This window comes from Monodelphis domestica, chromosome 1, assembly GCF_027887165.1.
Source record: "Monodelphis domestica isolate mMonDom1 chromosome 1, mMonDom1.pri, whole genome shotgun sequence".
Classification (NCBI taxonomy): domain Eukaryota; kingdom Metazoa; phylum Chordata; class Mammalia; order Didelphimorphia; family Didelphidae; genus Monodelphis; species Monodelphis domestica.
The window spans coordinates 523650149-523675556 of record NC_077227.1 but is presented as its reverse complement, the minus strand read 5'-3'; the positions used below and the strand labels follow the sequence as shown (position 1 = coordinate 523675556).

The following is a 25408-nucleotide window of genomic DNA, read 5'->3' as shown; positions in this document are numbered from 1 at the left end:
ATGTGCCAAATGGAAATGGAAGCCCCACCAAAAAACCAATTAAAGAAAACAACTGTATAAATGGAGATTTTGAGCCTTTGGACTTCATCCCCCAGAAGTCCCTTAGTATTTCCCAAAATTCCATTTATACATACAACTCCATAAAGAGTGGAACTGGTCAAAGGGAAAAGGAAACACAAAAGTTTAAGGAAGAGAACTCCCTAAAAATTAAATTGAACAAATAGAAATTAATGATTGCATAAGACAGCAGGAAACGACAAGGCAAAATTAAAAGTAGAAGAATTGTGGACTCTTTTTTAATTAAATAACAAACTGATGACTAGAAACTATTTCAATGCTATATTTTCCAGTCATGGCAAACTAAATCTGGCTTAGAATGAATCATCTTTGTAATAAATTCCAGTTAAAAAAAATTCCATTACTGGAACTCTCCTAGGTTTTAAATGCTTTCAGTGCCCATAACCTTTGATAACAAAGTATCTAACAAGGTAAATTGCAGAAGATAGAATAAAATAGATAGAAATAGAATGTGCTTGTTTATCACCTACCTCGTATGGGACCCAGGGCTGCATCTTTTGCAAGTGCTGTTAAATCACTTCCTGAGTATCCTTCAGTCATTCTTGGGTAAAGGGAAAAAAGAACACCAAAACATTTACACCACTAGAAATACTGAATCTTAAGCTTCTATGACTAGAGTCATTATTTTAGGGTAAGATATTTCTTTTTTACCTTTAGAAAGATCCTACATTTGTGTTTATTGGGAAAGGTGGAATCTTTGAATCACTGGAATTCATTAACACATTAACAAAGATTAACTACTGCCTTGACAACTGTTCAGAGCAAGAAGGTTGAAAGGAAAAAAATGTTTGATATAAAAAGCTATTAAGAAAAATGAATGGTAACCAAATCAACAAAGCATTTTTTGCTATATGTTATTTGTTGGGAAGTGGAAATAAGTCTCATTCAATACTATATTCAGTATCTATAAGAAAAAAATTACTTTTGTTAAAATTTTAAAAATACACAAAAGTATTTCATTCTCTTCTCATTTTATCTAAAGATGTTTAAATTTTAGTCATTTATTTATTCCTCATATACTATGTCAAAATATTAATCAAAAAGGCAGAATAATTTTAACTTGTCCCAGTATTTACTTTACACGTTACCTGTAAGACTATAGCTATCATTGAAAACTGATAGTCATTCACCTACCTAATGGACAGGTACATACATATGCATGTTAACCTAACAGGACTGTTCAACAATTAAAATAAAGAATATGTGGCATGCCAAAGTCATAATTAAGTATGAATACATGAAAACAATTATATATAAACAAATTATATAAATTATAAACAAATTCTATATAGGACAAAGGGCACATAAGTCAACAGACGGAAAGCACTCACAGTAAAGGGGACTGGGTTAAGGCTTCTTAAAGAAGGTGAAATTTTATTTAGATAAGACTTGAAGGAAGCTACTAAAGCCAGAGGCTTAGGTGAGGAGGAAGAGAATTCTGGAGGACAGCCAGTGAAAATGCATTAAAGAAGGACATGAAGTATCATGTTTAAGCAGAGTATGTGACAGTGAATAAGATGTAAGAATACTGAAAAGGTAGAAGGAAGGCCAAATTATGAAAGGTTATGAAAGGTTTTGGATGCCAACCAGAGAATTTTCTATTTGTTCCTAAAGGGGATAGTGAACCACTGGTATTTACTAAGTAAGAGTGACATGGTGAGTACTGTGTTAAGAAAATCATTTTTACAGTTGATTGGAGGATAGAAAGGAGTAGGGAAACAGGGAGGCCAAGCAGAAAACTACTGCAATAGTGTAGATGCAAAGTAATGAGGACCTGCAACAGGCTGTTATAGGAGAGAAGGGGACATAGACATAAAATAATAGGGGTGCAGGGGGAGGAGGAGACGGTGTAACTAGGAGGATGGTCTGTCAGTAATAGACATTTTAGAGAGGGGAGGTTGGAGATCTGGGGGGAAGAAGAGAAAGATAATAGGGGCAGTTAGGTGGCTCAGTGCATAGAGAGCCAGGGTTGGAGATGGGAGGTCTTGGGTTCAAATATGGCCTCAGATACTTCCTAGTTGATTAACCTCAACTGCCTAGCCCCTGCTGCTCTTCTGCCTTAGAACATATACTTAGTATCAATTCTAAGACAGAAGGTAAGGGTTTTTTAAAAAACAACAACAAAAATATAATAAGTTCAGTTTTTTAAGTTATCTATAGGACATGTGGCTTGAAATGTTCACTAAAAAGGTATTTGGAGATGTGACTGAAAGTGAGGTCTGGATGAACAGATTAGAAATGATGACTAAAAGCAGAGTTGATGACATCATCAAAAAAAGTATAGACTCTTAGAAGAGAGTGTCTAGGACAGAGTCCTAGGGGGAAAAAAACCTTCACAATTTAGATCCATTACTATCAGGTTATATGAAACATTCTTTTTGAGAAGATGTAAATATTTAGGCAAAGATTTTATACATTACATAGAAAATCTGCATCTCCTTGTCATAAAACTTATTTTAAATCAAGCAGAAAACTACTTCTTCACAAAAGTACTGGGGTAATCCAAGCAAAATTACTCACCTAGCTAGCTGAGCTAGCTCTTTTTGGGTCAATGGGCTTCCTTGTTTGCTTAATAGATTTTTTAGTAAAAGTAGCCTAGTCTAGAATGTGAGAGGAAAAAAAAAACAGACATAAGTCACAAAGGCCATCAGCTTAAAATCATCTTAAGAAACAAATATCTCTATTCAGATGACACTTAGATCTATATATCTAGCTCTAATCACCATATGTTTAATGGGCATTTTGAGCTGGACACTTTTTAGATATTTTAAACTCAACATGTTCAAAAGAGAATTTGTTATCTTCCTTCCTCTCTTCTCAACTTCCCTAATACTGTCAAAGGCACTAATCCAACAATCAATATGTGAGCAAGTGATGTGCCAAAACCCTAGGGAGAAGAAAGTATTAAAGAAGAGAGATCAACAGTGTTAAAGGCTGCTGAGAGATCAAAGAGAATGAGAATTGAGAAAAAGTGATTATTAGATTTGACAGCTTAAAGATCATTTGTAACTATGATGAGAGCAGTTTTGGTGGAATGATAAGGTCAGAAACCAGATTGTAAAAGGTTAAGAAGAGAGAGAGAGGAGGAAAATTGGAGGTATCAATTGCCAGTGGTCTTTTTGAGAAGCTGAGCTACAAAGGGCAGAAGAGGGATAGGATGATGGAAGGATCAACTGAGGTTTTTTTTCAGAATGGAGAGACACAGATATTTGTAGGCATTAGGAAATAAGCCAGTAGACAGGAAGAGACTGAAAATACATGGCATGACAGGCAGTAACAGCAATATTTTAATGTTGATCAACTTGTGATAGAATTAATACTCTGTTCAAGAAAATTCCAAAGGACCCATGATGAAAAATGCTATCCACCTCCAGAGAAAGAACTAATGAACTCAGTGCAGACTGAAGCATAATTTTTCACTTTTTTTCTTTGTTTCTTGTGTGTGTGTGTGTACTTTCTTTTGCAACATGACTAATATGGAAATATGTCTTGCATAACTTCACATACATAAACAATGACATTGCTTACTTTCTCAAGGGGTGAGGGAGGATTAAGAAGGAAGGAGAGAATTTGGAACCCAAAATTTTAAAAATCAATATTAAAAATGTTTTTCATTAATCAAGAAATATTTAATAAAAATTTAAAAAGAGTGCAGATGATATAGCATGAGATCATTTTAACAGTTAGAGAGGGCTTAATCTTGATAAGGAATAAGGCCATTTCATCATATGAAACAGGGATTAAAGAAAAGAGGATGGTGGAAGGCACGAAAGTGACAGGAGATGAAGGAGGAGGAGAGTTCATGGTTGAATATCCTTGATTTTTTTCTGTCAAATATGGGGTAAAGTTTTCAGCTGGGAGAGTGGGCAGAAGGGTAGCCCTGGGAGATTTTAAAAATGATGGCCAAGTTTGGAAGAGCCAATAAACTGTGGACACTAGGAATACTGAATTGATAAGGAAGGAACAGTAGGATCAGTCCAGTAGCAGCAAGGGTTCAGTTGAGATTATATAACAAAATCTATAGTGGATCCAGTCAAAATGGCTGCATGATATTCTCTACTTGCATTCTGCAGGAGTGGTGGAAGCGATCCAAGGTTGAGGTTTGGCTAGGTATTATTGGCAATATGATAAGGACACCAGGAATTCAAGAAAGACAGTGAAGAGTTGAATTGTTTCCCCAAGGAGGTAAGATGGAGGAAAAAAGTAGCTAGTGCAAGGGAGATGGTCAGAGAAAGAAAGGATCAAGGGACTGGAAGGTCATGGTACAAATGAAGAGTTATGGGAATCCTGGCAACCTTGCTGTCATCTTTAACCTCTCCCTCACACTGACCCCACAATGCCAAGTTGCCACTGGTACCTTCACAATATCTCTCATATACATCCACCTCTCTCCATTCACAAAGTAACCACCCTTGTATAGGACCTTTATCACCTTTTGTCTGAAGTAGGATAATAGCCTTCTTCAGTTCTCCCTGTCTCTAGTCTCTACCCACTTTAATCAGTTGACACAGTGATCTTCCTAAAGCAAAGATATAGGCATGTTGTCATCCTCCTACTCAATATACTCTAATGGCTCTCTATTACCTCCAGGATCAAATATAAAGACATCTGTTTGGCACTTAAAGCCCTTCTCAACCTGGCACTTTCCTACCTTTCCAGTCTTCTTACACCTGACTCCTCTTGTGTATCATACAATTCACTTATGCTGGCCTACTTGCTGATCCTGGAACATGACACTCTATATCCAGTCTCCTTGCCTTTGCCTTGGCTGTCCCCGATGCTTGGAATGCTCACTCTGCTCACTCTTGCCTCTTCATTTCCATGGTTCTCTTTGGGACTCAGCTCAAATTCCACTTGTTATTTTTTTCTAAACCCCTAACTTCCATCTTAGAATCAATACTAACCATTGATTCCAAGGCAGAAGAGTGGTAAGGGCTAGGCAATGGGGATTAAGTGACTTTCCCAGGGTCACACAGCTGGGAAGTGTCTGAAGCCAGATTTGAACCAAGGACCTCCCATCTTTAGGCCTGGCTCTCAATCCACTAAGCCACCCAACTGCACCCTCAAATTCCACTTATGCAAGAGGTTTTTCCATTCCTTTCCTCACCCTGTCCTCAACTGCTTCAGCTAGAGCATACCCCTCTTCCTCTATGTTTACCTTCCATCTGTTCTGTATATGTGTGTGTGTATATATATGTGTGCGTGTGTATATATATAGTACACATATACTTAATTACATGCATTTTGTCTCCCCATTAGAACTTAAAATTCTTGAGAATAGGAACTAAATTCTTTTCATTCTTTGTAGTTGTAGTGCTCAGTAAAGCACAGGCCAGATCCATGGTAAAACCCTTACTAAACAATAAATAACTAAATGACATATGTCTTACTTCCGTTTAGTTTTTTTCTTATACTCATAAATAAGATATTTAACCCTTTTCTCTACATTTTAACTGAATAACTATGCTCCTAGTCATTTGCACAGGCTCAAAACTTCTCTCTCTCTGGCCCTGCATATTCAACAATCCATTGCCTTCAACTAGCTTACAAGCTTACTAGCTTGTGTAAGTACACACATATACAAGTAATAGAAATTAAAATATACATACAAAGGAAACATTCAAATAATATGCTATAATGAAGTCTAGAAAGGAGAGGTTATTTCCAGATTTAGGAGGTGTTGACAGGGAGCAGAGAATTCATCTTTCAAGAGAATGTGTTTAAGAATGTGAAAGAAGGGGAGGATTAAAAAGGTATGGATGAAGGTTGGAAAGGGCTCTAGGTATTGGATATCAACTAAACAAAAGTACAAAGACAGGGAAAAAAGAGAATAATGATAAAATAGCTGGTATATAATGTTTTAAGGTTTGCAAAGTGCTCTACGCACATTTTGATCATTTGAACCTCATAACTTTGAGAGGTAGTTGTTAATATTATTCCTACTTCATGGATAAGGAAATCAAGCATCAGAGAGGCTGACTTGCCTAAGGTCACACAGCTAAGAAATATCTGAGGCAGGATTCAAAGCCAATTCTTCCTAATTCCAAGTCTACCATGGAACAGTTTAAATGGAACACAGAACTGGTGGAGTGAAGTAGTATAATTAAAAGGAGACCTTGTTTGAAATCAGGCTGAAAAAGCTCTTGAATTAAACTGCTGAAGGTTTTTGAACATGAAAGAGATGTGATGTGAATAGGAAATAAGGAATATTCCAAGCACCGGAGTGTAAAGGATGATCAGAAATTGAAACATCAGTCAAGAAGCATTTTTATTATAATAGCCCAATTAAAATGTGATGATGGTTTGAATTGGGATGCTGAAATAGGAAAGGAGGAGTAGATTTGAGAATTACTGCACAATTGACAGAACCTGGGAAGTGATAGGAGTGGTAAGTAAGGTGGGGAGTGAGGGAGCAACAGAAAAAGCAAAGAGCCACAGATGATTGTAATTTTGAGACTCAGTGATAATGAAAATGGAGACATCAGCAGGAGGGGCAGATTTGGGGAGGTGGAAAGGAAGGGAGTAAGTTCAGTTTCAGATAAGTTGTGGACTTTGAGCAATTCCTGAGATGTCCAAGTATAAATATTCAGAATGTAGTTGGAAATATGAGACTAGAACTCTGGAAAAGTTTGGAGCTAGATATAAAAGATATGGAAATTATACTCAAAGAATTGACTAAAACCATGAGAGTGAATGAGGCAACCAAAGAAGAGGGCATAATTTAAATTAAAGCATAGTCTCTAGATAGAAGTGCTATATAATTGGTAAAACAAGTCTATATAGTCACCTCTGAGTCAACATTCTCCATGGAATTCTCTTATTTCCCTAGCTCTATGTGATCCCTACCTACATCCTTTCAACTCCTTATGGCATACCCAACCATTTTTATGATACAAAACCATTGCATTTTAGTTACTTGTGTATTTGTCATGAGACAAATTCTCCTACCCAAATAGAAAATCCTTAAGGGTAAAAAAAACTGTCTTACTCATTCTTACTTATCTTGGTATTTTTTTTTTGACAAAATATAATCAGATACTTACTTACCAAACACCTAGATTTTGCAGATTAAAGATTTCCTCCTCCCGCAAAAGGATCTCTTTCAACTTTTGCAATGGCATAATAATCAAATTAATTGAAACTAAGAAACCATTAAAAAGAAAAAAAGAAAATAGGCACTAGCTCTATAATTGCAAGTAAAAATATATACTTACCTCCTCATTTGGTAAAGACACATACACTCGTTTGATGAAACGTCTAAAAAAATATTTTAACCAATTAAGAAAAAAAGTTTAATTTAAAATGTTAAATCACTTAAAAATAAAGGAGATTGTATAGAAAATTGTTTTATATAACTCTGAAAGATTTAAGGAGACTGATCAACACAATGACCACATACAGCAGAATTTCAGAGGACTCATGCCAAAACATGCTACTCATTTCCAAAATAAGATGTGATGAAGTCAGAGCATAGCCTGAAGACATTTTTTTCCCCCAAACATGGCCAATGTGGGAATTTGCTCTGATAGACTATACATTTTTGTAACAGCTTTTGTTTTTCTTGACTTCTCAAAGGGGAAGGATAATGGGGGGAGGGGGAGAGGGTGATGTCAGAAAAGAACTGAAAATAGAATGAAATTGAATTTAAAAATGTTATAAAGTGTTTTTTAAAATCGTATATTGTTTAAATTTAATTTCTTTACTTCTCTTAATGCTGTCATAAAATAATAGATGGAACTTTTGTGATAGTCAAAAATTTTAAGCAAAGTGGGAGAATGGCTGAATTGTAACATATAACTATTAATGGAACCTCTTTGCATCATGAAATATGACAAATATAAGGAATTAAAAACATGGTAAACATTATATGACAGAGTGAAGTAAGCATTACTAGAAAAAATATAAACAATGACCATAATAGTATAAGTAAAAACAACACTGAAAGGCAGACAAAATGATTAATTGTAATGGCTATCTTGGTCCTAGAACAGATGAGTTGAGAGTCTATGAATGGTGGGTTGCATATACTATCAAATGCATTTGCTCTTATTTTGCATAACTGTTTTTTGTTGTTACAAGGGATGTTCAGTGGGTGGGAGTTTCCAGAAATAACTGTGGTATCAGAAAAAACCCACTAAAACAGCTTTAAAAAATAATAGATGGTATTCATCTATTTTTGGTGATGGGAAAGACATGGCAATATACTGTAATGATAAGAAAAGAACTAATTAAACAATTAACTAAAAATATATACTTAAATCTCTGTACTCCTGGGATGGTAACTTTAAGTACACATATCTTATGCAACTTTGCCATTTAAAAATATTTTGAAAATAACATCAATTCCTGATAACTAGCTGTTTTATCATTCTAAGAGGTGGCTCTCTCATCTTTCTATCTTAGGAGAAGACATTTTACTCTTTTATTACTGGCAAAACATAAGTATTACCAATCTATAAACAGTTCCTGAACTTATTTTCTGCCCAAGGAGAGTTTCTAATCTAGCAGAATCTCCTCTAATTATCATTGTTCTGCAAGTTCTCATATCAAGAATTTTCAGTGCCAAAAGTGGATTTCCCATTCATAAGACTGTTCCTATGGAAATACTGTTTTACTTAAGAATATTTTCATAAAAACAACTGACTTCATTAGGATAGACATCCAAGCTATGCAAATGAAACTGGGAGGAAAACTGGTAAAAGTCAAATTTCAGCATAAAGAATTCTTTCATACTATGGATTCAATTTTATTATTGTGTGAAGCATGCTCCTCAAGTATGAAGTGACAGAATAACTATAAAATAGATGATGGATCCTTGAATCACAGGTCCTCCTGTAATAGAAATTATTCTAAGATCTTTTAGAATAGTATGTGTTCAGTATGCAAGGACTTGCTCGGCCATGCACTTTTCCCATGTGACTGATTACCATTTCAGTCCCTCTACTCTACATATCCGGAGCTGAAAATTCATAAAAAGGTCAGAGAGTAATAGAATACTTCAATATAACTTCTTTATTAACCAAGTTGTCATTATATATCAAGGAAAGCTATGTTGCTAGGTCTATCATATGTACTCAAAGATACTCTACAAGGGAAAACAAAGAATTTGTTAATTTAAGGCCTGCTCATAAGGCTCTGACTCAACTTTTATTAATTTGAATAATTAGAAGTGTATATGTAGTAGTAATATGTGATAGAATGAAAAAATCTTTAAAAGTTTGATATTCTTATAAGAGGGTACCAGATATGGGTCAGTATTTTCTTGGGACACTTCTACTACTTTCAATTTATTTATACACATACCTAGTCTTAAACTAACATGAACATCCTACAATTGGTTTTTTAACAACGGAGTCATCACATTAAACCCAGTGGAATTGTGCGTTAAATGCATAAATTCACATAATTCCCATTTTCCTCCTCTCATATTTTACTACTACTAGAAGAAGAAAGGGGAAGTTAGGGTCCTAATTCCCAATTGGTAAAAGGAAAATGCTTTTAGTTTGAAGGGAAGTTCTTAATTATAATGATCCTCTAATTAGTCCATCCTAAAAGCTAAGTCAAGAATAAATTAAGATACAGTATCCAAAGAATTTTAATCTTAACAAGTATAATGTAGCTTTACAAAATATAAAGAGCCATACAAATATATTTACCTGAGAACAGCCTCATCAAGCTCTTGTGGCCTGTTAGTTGCACCCATTACAAGGACTCTGTCATCTCCAGCAGACTGTACCTATAAGAAGATGAATCAAATTTAAAAAGTTAATTAAGTGATACAAAAGGAAACACACAAATAATACATACTATACAAAATCATATTTCTAGTTTTGGTTATTTAAAAGAAAAATGTTTATGTTAAAACAAATAAGTATCACAAACACTTACACCATCAAATTCTATTAAAAATTCAGTTTTTAAACGTCTACTAGCATCATGTTCTCCTTCTCTTCTTTCACATAAAAGACTATCAACTTCATCTGAAAAAGACAAAGATGATACCATTATCAATGAACGAACTATCCAAAATCACTTAAAATTACTTCTGTGTAGTTTATTTCTTGTTTTAAGAGCTAAAAGTTGCAAGTTATCAACAGTGAGACCTTTTCCATGATCCCCTTCTCTTCCACAGAAGTCCTACTCCAATGTCTTCTAAGGGACAAGGGGGGAAATCTGAGATCTTGAAGACTCAATGGAGCTCTTTTATGTTCTATCATGCTGAACAAGTTTGAGACAACAAACTTTGCTTTTAAAAAAATGTTTTGTTAATAAATTTCTTGTGTCTGCTTTTCAAGGACCAGTTGGTCTAGGTACAAAGAAGCTCATTGTTATTAGGCAATGAATTCACTGGCTGTAACAATGTGTTAAATGAAGAAATACACAAAACGGCCTTCAATCTTACTCTACTCTGACAATCATTTATCATGGCTGTGGTGGGAAATAATGCAGATTGTTAAGAATCAAAAAATCAAAAAACTGTGTTACAACCAAAAAAGGAGTAAGACAATTAACATTAATTTAGCTGTTAGTGCTTTAAATGTAAGGTTGTTGGTCTATGACTGGCAACCTATGACATGGGTGTCCACTGAACCAACACTGAAAAGAATTACATATACACTGGTGCTGTTGTTATAAAGGAAATCAGAAGATATAAAGTTGTTTCAGCTATACTGAATGATTGTTCACAGGTTCTCCTTCAAGATGGAGGTTTTATCCACATCTACAAAGGCTTTAGCCTTTAAATATCATTTCAAAGAATACCTGATCATTCAGCACTGCAATACATGACGACCATTTTGCAAAAAGATTACCTCAAAGATACTGGTAACTTATATGATTACCTCTGTCACAAATGATTCAGTGGAAGATAAATTTTATATAAAATTAATTAAGTCCCTCCAAAATTAAATGAACATATACTTTAATACTCAGGGTCTTCAATGCAAAGATGTCTATAGGAAAGGACAGTGAAAAATATGGTTCAGGAGTAAGACATAAGAAGGGCCAAAAGTTCATATTCTATTCAGAAGTCATACACATATAAATCATGAATACTTTCTTCAAGAAGAGGCTCATGAAGCCATGGGAGTGGTAAAGATAATATCACCACCAAAAAAATGAAACTTTCTAAACTTTACCAGATAAGAAATGACTGGTTACTAATCTACAATCAGACCACTAATTTATTGATAAAAGTAAAAAATCAACAAATTTAGAAGAATTAAAAGGAGAAAAAATACTATGCTATCTTAACATTTTGAATCTGACCTTAATCAATCCATTGATGTATAACAAAGGAAATTAACAGATAAAGAGACTATTATAATTTCCAAGGTAAGTTTATTCAGCTTAAGTCGATTGCCACAAAGAAGGAACCAAAAGAATTTAGAAACCATGCTGGAGAGCAAACATTTTAAAAATCCTTAGTTGGAGAATTATAATGGCTATTAATTGCATGTCTGCTCTAAATTGGGTATTTATGATGAACCTGGCAGTGAAGGACAAAAATTATCCTAAAAAGAGTTGAAATGGCCCAGGTCAGAAATGAAGCATGTCAAAGCTCCTGTGCAAATCATCAGGGAGTCTGGGCCTGTGAATAGTTGTTTTATACTTCCATCCTAAGCAAGATGGAGAGATAGGACAGGACAAAGAAAAGAAAAGGACAAAGACTGGACCAAGGGAGGGAAAGGAAAATAATCACATAATTTCTATAACATAAATGATAGTGGAACCAATTTAGATTTAATATCATGGTGCCTAATATAATTTATGAGGTTGTGGAAATAGCACTGAAAAAAACAGGAAGACCAAGAGACAACCTTGAGGGCACTGAAGGATCAATTCTTAAGATATCTGAAAGAGTGGGGAAAAAATCAAAGCTATTATTACCAGAAAAGATGAAGAGAAGAACATAAGAGGATATAAGTAATTGGTACTTCTATTCTTGCAACTCTACAACATCTTTATGAGAATAATTTACACAAATAAAGGAAATCCTTTTAGAAGAATTAAGAAAAGAACAGGCAGGTTCCAATAGCAGATAACATCTTTACAGTAAAACAGTTGACTAAAAGGCATAAAGTCTACAAGAACCCCATTTGTTGAATGAAAAAGTATCTAGTCTGGCAGAGGAAGATGTAACCTTAAAAGGTCTTCTTCATCAAGATGTCTCCCAATCATAAAGGTTCCTTGAAAGATGCAATGATAGAGAAAATTTTGACATTCCTCTGATTATTACTATCAAGTGAGGCATAAAACAGGGAGACATATGCTCACCAAAGGTGTTTGACACTGTCATGGAGGATATCCAGTACAAAGTCCAAATGGAAGTGATTCCCTATAGATGAGGTCCTCCAGATGCTCCTGTTTGTGGATGACATAGTGTTGGCTGCATCAAGCCCCATAACACTGCAGAGCAGCCTAAATGAAATCCATAATCACTCAAAAGAGTTTGGCCTAACTATCCATGCAAGAAATACAAAGTAGATGAAGAATTTATATTGCGTATGCTACAATATATAGACAATTGCACAATCTATAGCTTGTGTCATTTCTTTAGTTGCCAAACACTGTAGATGGATGATGAACTTGACTCAGAATTGAATAGGAGAAAGGAATGGGCAGGACTGCTTGTAGTGTTCTCAATTACTCCCAATTATCTCATTTTTAAAACACCACTATCTTTCTGGTAATTCTACACTGCAAATAACAGGATACCACAATTCCTGAGGAATCAAACTTATAGGTCAAAGTTAATAACAAGATGTGTAGTGGTAAACTTAGCACATTATCAAATATGCACTCAGAGCAAAGGAAAGGATAACAAAGAGATATCTGAACAGAAATTGTAGTGGACCAAAAGTCTTAACTCATGACTAGTTAGCCCACATGTTGCCTAGCATAAAATCAAAGATCTAGATGGAGTTTCTCAACATACTAAGTGAACCCCTTGTGAAAGATTTATGAGAAGTCATGAATAAGAGTCAAATAGCAAGCAAGAGCTTGGAAAAGTTTTTATCTGTATCCAAAACAATGATATCACAGATCTACTTAAGTATTGAAAGAATAAGAGACCTATCATATTTGGAGAAAGGGATTTCATGAATTATCAGGAAAACAAAGTCTTACCTATGAAAATTATAGAAGGTTGAAGTTCTCTAGCCACGGCAAAAAGAGCTCTTACCAATTTCTCTCCTTCACCTACCTAAAACAAAGTATTAAACATTTTATTACATGTTAGAACTCAAAATTATTCAATTTCTTATCATTTATATGACTGTAATTTTATAACAAATAAACCCGACTTCTCTGCTTCAATATAAATTTAAAGGGCAGAGGAAGAAGAAAACATTTATCAAGATTTAATTCAGGTTTTACAATGGAAAAAAAAAAGAATAAAGACAATTTCTGTTGGTTTTTTTTCCCCTTATGAACAGAGTTTGGGATGGAGGAATGTGTGCAGTCTCTCTAAGGAGAGCACAGAGGGTAGGTGAGTATAAAGGAATAAATAAATAATATATTTTTGCTGGTGTGTGTGTGTGTGTGTGTGTGTGTGTGTGTGTGTGTGTGTGTGTGTGTGTGTGTAGATTGGATTAGCTCTCTCCTGATTGTAACAATGAAGGTACTTAGCTCTTCCTTAATTGTGAAGATTAAATTTAAATTGTAATCCTGTCTATTTTTAGATTTAATCCTCAAAGTGTAAGCACAGTACTTAAAATTGAATATGGAGATCTACCCATTTTGGATCTAACCACAAAAGGTGTGAACACCCATTTCACACAATGAGTGGGAGGTCTGTCACCCATGTGTGAAAGAGTGGGCAGTCCTGAAGCATAGTGTTAGCTGTGCTTGGTAGACATAAAAATTTAGGAGAAGTGATACAAGAGAAAAGGTCTTTAAAAATGGAGTTCAACTTAGAGAGACTTGGAGTGGAACCTCCTGCGAGAAGCAGTTCTGCTAGACTTCTGCTGGAGTTTACTGGCAGTTCTACTGGAGTTGAGGCTGAAAAAGAATCTGCTAATTGAACTGACATGTGGTGAGTATAAAGGCTGACTCCCTTTTCCTTGGCCTTTCTGGAGGCACCATCTATGGAGAGGCCCATCGTATTGGGACTCCTTTCCCCTGGCTGGGGTCTCTGAATTCCTGCCTGGTTCAGAGGAAGCCAGAGCAGCTATCTCTCTCCTTTTCTTCTCTTTCTCTCTTCCTTAATATCTTCCATCTATTGTAAAATAAACTACCATAAATTCCATTCTGACTTTAGTAATTCATTTGGGGTTTAGTAATTAAATCCCTGGCGACCAACCAAATATATTCAGTCCAACCATAAACTTAACAGGAAGATGATGAAAAAGAGTCTATCTTGCAATGAATAACTACAGGGAGACTTCCTGAGAAAGTCACTGTCATAAACACCAACAGTAAGCAACAAATTCTAGGAATCAATCACGAGTCACTTTGCCCTCTCTAATTGAAATGTTCCTAAAATGCTAAAACTTAGACCATTCTTAGATGTCACAGTACTTCACCAAATGAAAAACTATGTGGCATACAAAGAAGCATAACTGGTAATAGGTTTCTATGGTGCCTTTCCTCCTTATTCCTTACCTATTTCCACTACTCCATCATTAAAAGAGTTCAATATTTGGCCAGAATGACTTGGCCCAAATTTATAGATACCCAATCTTAGTACAAAGCTGCATGGATGATTGTTTTACTTTACATATATCAAGCAGAAGACAAAATATCATCAGTATGACAGCTACCTATTTTTAAAAGATATTTTACCAATTATATGTAATAACAATCTTCCACAAAAGTTTTCTGGAATTACATGATTCAAATTGTGTCCTTCCCTTCCACTTCCCAGAGCTAAAAGTAAGCAATTTGATCTGGGTTATATGTGAATTATGATGCAAAACATTTTTCCAAACATTCCTTTTTTTGTAAGAGAATATTCAGATAAAACCAAAACCCTAAAATAAAAACCCAAATAAACTAAAGAGACAAATTGTATACTTTAACGTGCATTCTGACCTCAACAGTTTTTTTCTCTAGAAGTGGATATTATTCTTTGAAATGACTACCTTTTTTATTGTTTTAAATTAATTTATTTAGAATATTTTTCCATGGTTACACGATTCATGTTCTTTCCTTCCCCCTTCCCTGAGCAGACAAGCAATTCCATTGGGTATACATGTATTATTGTTCAAAACCTATTTCCATATTATTAATAGTTGAAATAGACCAATCATTTAAAGTGAAATGACTACCTTCTTAAAAGCTACTCAAAATGAAGTTTTAAAAAATACCATACTAATAGAAGCTTTCCCAATAAGATCAGGAGTAAAGCAAGGATGCCCATTATCACCTCTATTATTTAACATAGTACTAGAAACACTAGTAGTACCAATTAGAGAAGAAAAAGAAATTGAAGGGATTAAAGTAGGCAATGAGGAAGCTAAACTATCACTCTTTGCAGATGATATATGATGGTCTACTTAAAGAATCCTAGAGAATCAACTAAAAGGTAGTGGAAATAATCAACAACTTTATCAAAGTTTCAGGATACAAAATAAACCCATATAAGTCATCAGCATTTCTATATATCTCCAACACATCTCAGAAACAAGAATTAGAAAGAGAAATTCCATTTAAAATCACCATAGACAATATAAAATACTTGGGAATGTATTTGCCAAGACAAACACAAGAATTATATGAACACAATTACAAAACACTTTCCACACAATTAAAACTAGATCTAAATAATTGGAAAAACATTAATTGCTCATGGGTAGGACGAGCTAATATAATAAAAATGACAATCCTACACAAATTAATTTACTTATTTAGTGCCATACATAGCTATAAAATTACCAAGAAACTTTTTTACTGAATCAGAAAAAATTATGAAGTTCACTTGCAAGAATAAAAGATCAAGAATATCAAGGGAATCAATGAAAAAAATGTGAAGGATGGGGGCCTAGTAGTACCGGATCTTAAACTGTACTATAAAGCAGTGATCATTAAAATGATATGATACTGGCTAAGAGACAGAAGGGAGGATCAACTGGAATAGACTTGAGGTAAATGTCCTCAGCAAGATAGTGAATGACAAACCCAAAGATCCCAGAGTTTGGGATAAAACCCTACTATTTGACAAAAATTTCTGGGAAAATTGGAAAACAGCATGGGAAAGATTAGGTTTAGAACAACATGTCACACCCTACACTAAGATAAACTCAGAATGGTAAATGACTTAAATATAAAGAATAAAACTATAAGTAAATTAGGTGAAAATAGACTACTATGCCTGTCAGATCTATGGGAAAAGAAAGATTTTAAGACCAAACAAGAGATAGAGAATATTACAAAATGTAAAATGAATAATTTTGATTACATTAAATTTAAAAGGTTTTGTACAAAGAAAACCAATGCAATCAAAATTAGAAGGGAATCAAGAAATTGGGAACAAATCTTTACAACAAAAACCTCTGACAAAGGTCTCATTTCTCAAATCTATAAGGAGCTAAATCAATTGTACAAAGAAATAAAGCCATTCCCCAATTGATAAATGGGCAAGGGACATGAATAGGCAATTTTCAGATGAAATCAAAACTATCAATAAGCACATGAAAAAGTAGTCTAAATCTCTCATAATTAGAGAACTGCAAATCAAAAAAACTCTGAGGTACTACCTCACACCTAGCAGATTAGCCAATATGACAGCAAAGAAAAATTATAAATGTTGGAGGGGATGTGGCAAATTGGGACACTAATGCATTGCTGGTGGAGTTGTGAATTGATCCAACCATTCTGGAAGGCAATTTGGAACTATGCCCAAAGGGTTTTAAATGTCTACCTGCCCTTTGATCAAGCCATACCACTGCTGGGTTTGTACCCCAAATAAATAATAGGGAAAAAGACTTGTACAAAATATTCATAGCTGCGCTCTTTGTGGTGGCAAAAAATTGGAAAATGATGGAGTGTCCTTCAATTGGGGAATGGCTGAACAAATTGTGGTATATGTTGGTGATGGAATACTACTGTGCTGAGAGGAAAGATGAACTAGAGGAATTCCATGTGAATTGGAAATACCTCCAGGAAGTGATGCAGAGCCAAAGGAGTAGAACCAGAAGAATGTTAGAAACAAAGACCTATACATTGCTGCATAATTGAATGTAATAAAAACTTCTCTACTAGCATCAAAACAAAGATTCAGGCCTGGGGAGAGCGGGGCAGCCCAGTGGGTGCCGTGGGGCTCCCGGGCCGCAGTTTAAGGCAAGCTTAGGCAGCGTGCTCAGGCAGCGTGCTCAGGCAGCGTGAGGCCGGGCCGTGGCAGGGCCGGGGGACCTCCTCGGTGGGGGGGCTGTGACTGGGCCAGGACCCCGGGGGCAGGGGCTCGGGCTTCCTATGAGCGTCGCCGGGGCCGGGGCCATGAATGGCTTCAGCACGGAGGAGGACAGCCGGGAAGGGCCGCCTGCCCTGGCCCCGGCCCCAGTGCCCGCCGCTGCGCCCGTGCCCGCCCCCAGCTAAGGCCAGAGCTGCTGCCTGATCGAGGACGGGGAGCGTTGTGTCCGGCCTGCCGGCAACAGCTCCTTCAGCAAGAGGATCCAAAAGAGCATCTCACAGAAGAAACTCCGACTGGACATCGACAAGAGCGTAAGACATCTGTATATCTGTGATTTTCACAAAAATTTCATCCAGAGTGTACGAAATAAAAGGAAGAGAAAGACCAGTGATGATGGCGGAGATTCTCCTGAGCACGAAACAGACATCCCTGAGGTTGATTTGTACCAGCTGCAGGTGAATACATTGAGGTGCTACAAAAGGCATTACAAGTTACAGACCAGACCAGGATTCAACAAGGCACAGCTAGCAGAAACTGTCAGTTGTCACTTCCAGAACATCCCAGTGAACGAGAAAGAGACCCTTGCTTATTCCATCTATATGGTGAAGAGTAACAAGAGTAGACTGGACCAGAAAGCAGAGAGTAACAAGCAGCTGGAATGATGAAGAGTCAAACTGTAAAGGAATTAAGTACAATACTTAATGGACTCGTGATACCTGGTACATTTGTACCTAGGAAGACTGTTAAATTCTACTGTGCATTTAAGGAAAAAAGTATGAATGATGGAAGAACGCAATTTTCAGTTCAGTTCAACGAAGATTCATTAAGCGCCTACTATATATGTAAGGCCCTTTGTGGCCAGGAGTAGTGTATTCTATTGCTTCAATATGTATATAGAAAGACTTTCCTTTAAGACTGGATTGAGAAGTAGAGTCAAGCGCTCTTACATGACTGTGGCAGGCCATGATGCAGCAGATTACAGCATTAAATCATTTCTTCTGGAAATGTGGGACCTACTAGGTTATAAATCAAACAGTTCAGTAACTGCCCCAGAGCCAGATGGCCATCGTATTGGGACCCAGCCGTAGATACCAGGGAAGCAGCAGTAAAAGATTAAGGTGCATGGGGATGTATGTACCATCATGTAATCTGCCCAGGACCCAGAAGTCCCTCATTTCTCACCAGCTTTGCAATTCACTGGAGTCAGCCAACACATCCTTCTGAATCCATTTGAAATCTGTTTCCACACCACCAACACAGTGCTTTGCCTGGAGTAGGCACTCAGATAAAAGATCTGTCAGTTCATTGAGCACCAAAAATACCAAATGTGAACAGCTGCCACAGATCTCTTCTGTTGGGTTGGTGTGAAAGCTTAGTGTCATGCTTAAGGTAGGAGTTGTACTAGATGACCACCCCAGGTCCTTTTCTAACTCTAAGATTCTGTGACCTTATTTTGGAGAGAGTGAAAGGAATACAAGTATTTGGTGTGTATGTATGTGTGTTGGGGGGAGGGAGGGTGTTGGGATGATTCAAGCCAAATTAGGATTTCAGGACAGTTATATTTGTTGAGCAATGTTGCATTTCTAGAAATAGTGACATGAAAACCTTTACTGGTATCTTCAATATACACACACAGCCATCTTGGCTGAAGCTATGGGCTAGGACCCTAACCACCTTCCTTTTTTCATGAACAAACTCCTTGGCCAAAAGAAGATACCAGGTCCCAGTGGCTGGGCCTAATGCTTTAGGAAACATACTAACTAGTCAGCAGTTCACAATCTCCAAGAATAGTGGTATGACTGTCTCCACTCAAAACAAACCCAACTGAAGTACAAAAAATGCTTGGGCTTCAGTGATCATGCAGCATTCTCAGGCCTACAAAGGTGTCCACACTAGAGCTTTTCTCTACCTAGTGACCCATGTATGTGCAGTTCGCTTCTCCTTGATTGGAAAAATGGTAAGCTTAGTAATTTGCCCAGTATTTGATGTTCTAAAGGTTAGATTCTTCCCATATAATTATATGTCAAGGCCAAGGTATTTTTTCCCCTAAAGTTTTTTGTTTGAAAGTATGTTTTTGCAAAAGGCTGTAATCAGGGTGGGGTGGGGTGAAGAAAAACTTAGATTTTAACTATTTATCTTGATTTTTGCATTTTATGGTCAGCCTCTATGTCCTAACTTGGTTTTGACACTGAGATCTTAACCTTGAGTAATCAAAGTAGTTTTGCCCCCAAGACAGAACGTTAATATTTGTACAGTGGCAACATCAGGACTATCAGAGTGAGAGAATTGTTGCTGGGTGGGCTTTACAAAGTTTTGGAAGATTCGGTGGAGCAGATCCACATAAACATTACCCACAGGTCACTCACTACCAGGAGCACTTCTATAACTCAACTGCAACATGCTCCCATTGCTGGAAAGCTTTGTACCCATATCCAAAATGCATGTTCCAAAGATCCAAGCATTTTTAAATATTAAAATATTAAAAATTTATATTAAAATATTAAAATATTTAAAAATTAAAAATAAAATATTAAAATATTAAAAATAAGTAAATGAATGTATATAGATTAAACTTTGGATCTTGATCTTGGGGATCTTATTTTAACATGCTTCCAGCCCAAGAGAAGAGGGTGAAGTTTGCTCCCTGAGAGCTTGCATTCATTTCAATTCCATGTATATTTATTCATAATAAGAATTAGTCACAGTTCTATAGTACTTTGCCATTTCCAAAGCACTTTCCTCACAAAACTAGGAAGTAACTAGAGTTATTCGATTTTACAATGGAGGAAAACTGGAGGTGAGTGTCTTGTCCAAGGTCACATCACATGGGTGACTCATCAATGGCAAAGTGAGAAATCAGATTAGAGTCTTCAGGCTACAAGTGTAGTGCCCTTCCTGCTACACTGTGCTGCTTCTAGCCTGTCTTGCTGTTTCTAGCTAAAGGATTTAGGGGTAGGCATTGTGAGAGATCAAAAGAAATTTCACCACTGGGTAATGTGTATGTCTTATCTTAATGAGGTAGATCCTTTTTCAAGAGACTGTGTCAAACCCCGGTAGACCCTACCAGAATGCAGTAATGTCCCTCTCTCATTCAATACCTAGAGGGGGTGATGTTCCCTCCTGGTTATAGTTGATAGGGCAATCGGGGGGAGGGGGGGAGGGCTATGGATTAAAGCAGTATTTGAATGCCCTCTGTGAAAATGTTGGTATTTCAAAGAATAAAATATCTAACTCAGAAAAAACAAAAACAAAAACAAAAAACAAAGATTCAGGACAATCCTCAGGGACTCATGAATGCTATCCACATCCAGAGAAAGAACTGTGAAAGTAGAAATGCAGAAGAAAAACATATGATTGATCACATGGTTTGATGGGGATATGATTGGGAATGTAGACTCTAAATGATCACTCTATTGCAAATATTAATATGTAAATAGGTTTTGAACAATGATACATGTAAAGCCCAGCGAATTACTTGTTGGCTCTGGGATGGGAGAAGGGAAGGAAAGAACATGAATCACGTAACCATTGAAAAATATTCTTAATTAATTAAATTTATTTTTTTTAGATACCACACTAAATCCTAAAATTTTGTTTTTTTTAATATTTAAACTGAGTTGATTATTACACTTCTAAATTTTTATTAGTTTTTAGATCCTTTTATAATATCAGTCATCTTTTAGCACTACTCATCTTCCTTTAATAAATTTCTATTTGTTAAAATGTTAGGATTAGAAATTCATAATCTGGGAATTTTTTTTTTAATTAAACCCTTACCTTCCATCTTGGAATCAATACTGTGTATTGGTTCTAAGGCAGAAGAGTGGTAAGGGCTAGGCAATGAGGGTTAAGTGACTTGCCCAGGTTCACACAGCTGGGAAGTATCTGAGGCCAGATTTGAACCTAGGACCTCCTGTCTCTAGGCCTGACTCAATCAACTGAGCTACCCAGCTGTCCCCTCTGGGAAACTTTTTAAAATAAAAATTCAGAATATTAGTCCATATATATATACAAAATTGTCCATATTTAACATAGTAAGAAAAAATACATGGCTGAAAACTTTATGAAAGATTTGAGGGATTTCACTTCTCACAAACTTAATAATATATCACAGACTTGCTAAAAAAAGTTAATATAACACTGGGCAGCATTAACAGAAATATAGCATCTGTACAATGTGAAATAAAATAATTTACAAATTTTAGAAGTGAAAGGTACCTTAAAAACACTTAGTCCAACCCCTACATTTTACAAATGAAAAAAAAAAAGTAAAATCCAGAAAATTTCCAAAGTTTTTTAGTTCCTCTATATATCATGCTACTTGCGCATTTGGAGTAATATGTCTAGTTCTGTCAGGTTTTAAGTGAAATACTGGCAAAATGTAGTGTCCTCAGAGGTTGGGAAATATAGAATAATGAAGGAATCTAGATTTCTTGATCTTTGAGGAACAACTAAAGGAATTGGATATGTTGCTTAGAAAAAAGTCCAAGGGCAAATACAGTGTTTTTCATCAAAAGATGTCATGTAGAAAGAAGTAAAATCTTGTTTTGTGCTGCTTTTGAAGGCTGGATGAATAATAAGAAAGACATAGATCTAGGCTCAACATAAGAAGAGCTTTATAATACTTAAACAGGCTAACATTGCTATCCTAACAGATAATGAGATTTTCTCAAGGTATTTATAGCAGGACTGGGGAGCTATTTGTCAGGGATTTCTTATCAAATGTGACATTAATTGTAACCTCCTTGGTACCTTTAGGCATTTAATAAACATTTGTTCAACTTTGTAGAATGATTCTAAAAACACACTAGTGAAACATAGTAATCCATGAAAAACAATTTTATTTCTTGCTTAACAATTTATTTCACTCACACCATTGTTATAAACAATGACTACAGAACTTACATGCATACTTTAGTCAATAAAATCTATAGACTGACATCCAGGACAATCATAACATAGTATGATTTGAAAAGAACTAGAAAGGCTTTCTTCCCAATAATTATCACAACCCCCAACCTGCCACCAATGACTAAAATTTCACCATTAGAATCCATTCCTATGGCTTAAGGCTTTGACTTATATTAAATATAAACATATCTGGGAAAGGTAATATGGTATTCATCATCATTTGCCTGTCTAAGTATGAATAAGATTAAAATTTTTCCATCAAAAAAGCATAGCCTTACTTTTATTTCCTTTTTTGCAAAAGAAATTTAATTAAAAAAAAAAAACTATGCATACAGACTGACCAAATTATCTTGAAAGTATTCCTTAGTAAGAATGCATTGTTTCTAACTTTTTCTATAGACAGAATTTATTATTTTCACATCTATTTAAAAGTTCTTTTATGGGGGGCAGCTGGGTAGCTCAGTGGATTGAGAGCCAGTCCTAGAGACGGGAGGTCCTAGGTTCAAATCTGGCCTCAGCCACTTCCCAGCTGTGTGACCCTGGGCAAGTCACTTGACCCCCATTGCCTAGCCCTTACCACTCTTCTGCCTTGGAGCCAATACACAGTATTGACTCCAAGATGGAAGGAAAGGGTTAAAAAACAAAAAAACAAACAAAATAAAAGTTCTTTTATATGAGAAAAACCACTATTCACATTCAGAGGAAAAACTGTGGGAGTGGAAACACAGAAGAAAAACAACTGCTTGAAAAACATGGGTTGAGGGGATATGATTGGGGATCTAGACTCTAAATGAACATCCTCATGCAAACACCAAGCAACATGGAAATAGATTCTGATCAAGGACACATGTAATACCCAATGAAATTGTGCATTGGCTGTGGGTGGGTGGGTGGAGGGGAGGGAGGGAAATAATGTGACTATTGTAACCAAGGAATAATGTTCTAAATTGACTAAATAAATTAATTTTTTAAAAAGTTGAAGTTCTTTTAAGTTCTGATGACAACTTATGGCTTTTTAATGTTTTTCAAATTACCATAATAATTTTAAAAATGTAATGCTATTAGAAATTTCTGTAATAGGATTACAGTTCACAATGCTAATTTAGGCTTGCATCATCTCTCACCTGAACTACTGAAAAAAATCCTATTCCCCCCCCCCCCCTTGATTCATATCTCTTCTGCACCAGTCTAGCCTCCACAAAGCTACCAATGTTAATTTTCCCTAAAGCTCAAGTATACTTGTGTCATTTTCCTTCCCAACAAACTCCAGTGGCTTCCTATTTCTCCTGGGATGAAATATTGAGTGTCTCAGAAGTCTTCTTCCATTAAAAATGTTCCTTGAGATTAGGGGCTAAATTTCTTTTTGCTTGAATTTGTGTCCCCAGTACTTGGCAAAGAGCCTGGCATAGAGTAAGGGCTGAATAAATGCTTGTCGATTCAACTCAAGAACCACCCTCTCCACCCAGCCATTTCCTGGTTACCCTGGCTGTTAGGGTTAATAATGTGCACTCTACATATACTCATATATGTACACATTTTCTCCCCAGTTAGAACGTAAATTCCTTGGAAGTGAATAATTTTGTCTCAATCCCTAGTACCTTAGTACTGAGCTTCTGCACATTGCAAGTCCTTAATAACAATACCGATTGCCTGAAGGTTAGAAATCAAACTATAAAATGCACAATTTTCCCTGGCATTGACCCTGTTAACACGTCTGCTGTGTAATATCAGACATTGCTATTCCTAAAGCTCTTGCTACTCAATAACTAATATAACATTAAACTTTTTTTAGAATATCATCATAGACATTAGAAAGCAAACAAAGGAAACAAAAATGGGATATAGAAATAACAGAAGGGAGGCACTTAGGAAAGTTAAATATAAAAACAGAGTACCTGGGGCAGGGAGAGTCTCATGAGAATTTGGGCGCTTCCTATCTAGTAACTAATAGTATCATCTGCTCCCAAAGTCCAAAGTACTCCCTTCCCCTTAGGATTAAAAAAAAGTTCTTAACCTAGAATTTAAAGCTCTCTGCTAATCAAGCTACCAACTAGCTCTCCAGTCTTATTTCACATTACTCATGGAAGTCCTATTTCAATCAAATCAGCCTATTAACTGTTCCCTTTACAAAACCTTCCATCTTTTGCCTCTTGTATCTTTGAACAAGCAGGCCCTCATATCTCCTCACCCATGTTTCAGAGAATCCTTAGCTTCCTTCAAAGCATAATCAGGTACTCTCTCTTATATGAAATATTTCTTGATTTCCTCTTCCCACCAGTAATTAGTACTCTCTCCCTCCTGAGCATACTTTTATAATTTTATAATAATATTTATATATTTACTTTATAAAATGTTTCATATTCACTCAGAAGAAATGTTAAGTTCTTTGAGGGCAGGTACTGTTTCATGGCTCACTTTTTTACTTGAAGCTTTCATTTAATAACATTTGTTGGATTGAATGTTTATGGGTAAAATGATTATATTCCACAAAGGAAAGTATTAAGAGACTGACAAACACATGTGAACTACTTTCAAGTCTGTAATTTCTTGTTATATCTTTAAAGTATTTATAAAAGTCTAAGGAAACATTCTTATTTATGCTACTCTGGTTAGTATTTAATATATTAAAATTTACACACTAACATAAGTTAATAAATTTCAAAAGCAGTTACTCACATATTTCGAGGTTAAGCTTGCAGCACTTATATTAAAGAAAGTTGCATTGGACTCTGCAGCTACTGCTTTGGCCTTTAAAACACAAAAAAAGCAGATGCAAAGCCACGTGAGTATATATTAAAATAAGGACTTAAAGCATCACAATAACCTATTTAAACAGGACCCAATTTGGGATATAGAAATAGCTAACAAAGACTTTCTAAAAATCAAAGAAATGGCTATTGATAGAATAACATAATTGTGTTTTTCCTCTATTATGAAAGTTTCCTGTCAAGTCCTTTTCTCAAAAGGACTAGAAAGAAAAGAAGAGGATACTGGCTTTTCTCCTTTCTATTATGGGAATCATAGCTTTAAATAAAAGATGTTGAGTCACCAGCAAAAAATTGTGCTGGT

General features: G+C 35.7%; 2 protein-coding genes across 5 annotated transcripts in view; one reads left to right on the top strand and one right to left on the bottom strand.

Annotated features, from left to right (window-relative positions):
* The window catches only part of SPAST (spastin), a 101919-nt gene that overhangs the window by 6474 nt on the left and 70037 nt on the right, over window positions 1-25408 (bottom strand). For all 4 annotated transcript variants that reach the window (XM_001371467.4, XM_001371493.4, XM_007476044.3 and 1 more), the window contains 7 exons: window positions 25016-25087; window positions 13207-13282; window positions 9967-10058; window positions 9735-9814; window positions 7293-7335; window positions 2599-2678; window positions 549-619 (listed from right to left, as the gene is read on the bottom strand). In XM_001371467.4, the coding sequence (XP_001371504.1) occupies window positions 549-619; window positions 2599-2678; window positions 7293-7335; window positions 9735-9814; window positions 9967-10058; window positions 13207-13282; window positions 25016-25087 (514 nt within the window). The remainder of the gene's footprint in view (window positions 1-548; window positions 620-2598; window positions 2679-7292; window positions 7336-9734; window positions 9815-9966; window positions 10059-13206; window positions 13283-25015; window positions 25088-25408) is intronic.
* LOC100026998 (SAP30 like) lies at window positions 17506-19055 on the top strand. Its single transcript, XM_016427547.2, is given in 1 exon segment — window positions 17506-19055. A coding segment is annotated over 1 exon segment (576 nt). The 5' UTR covers window positions 17506-17514; the 3' UTR covers window positions 18091-19055.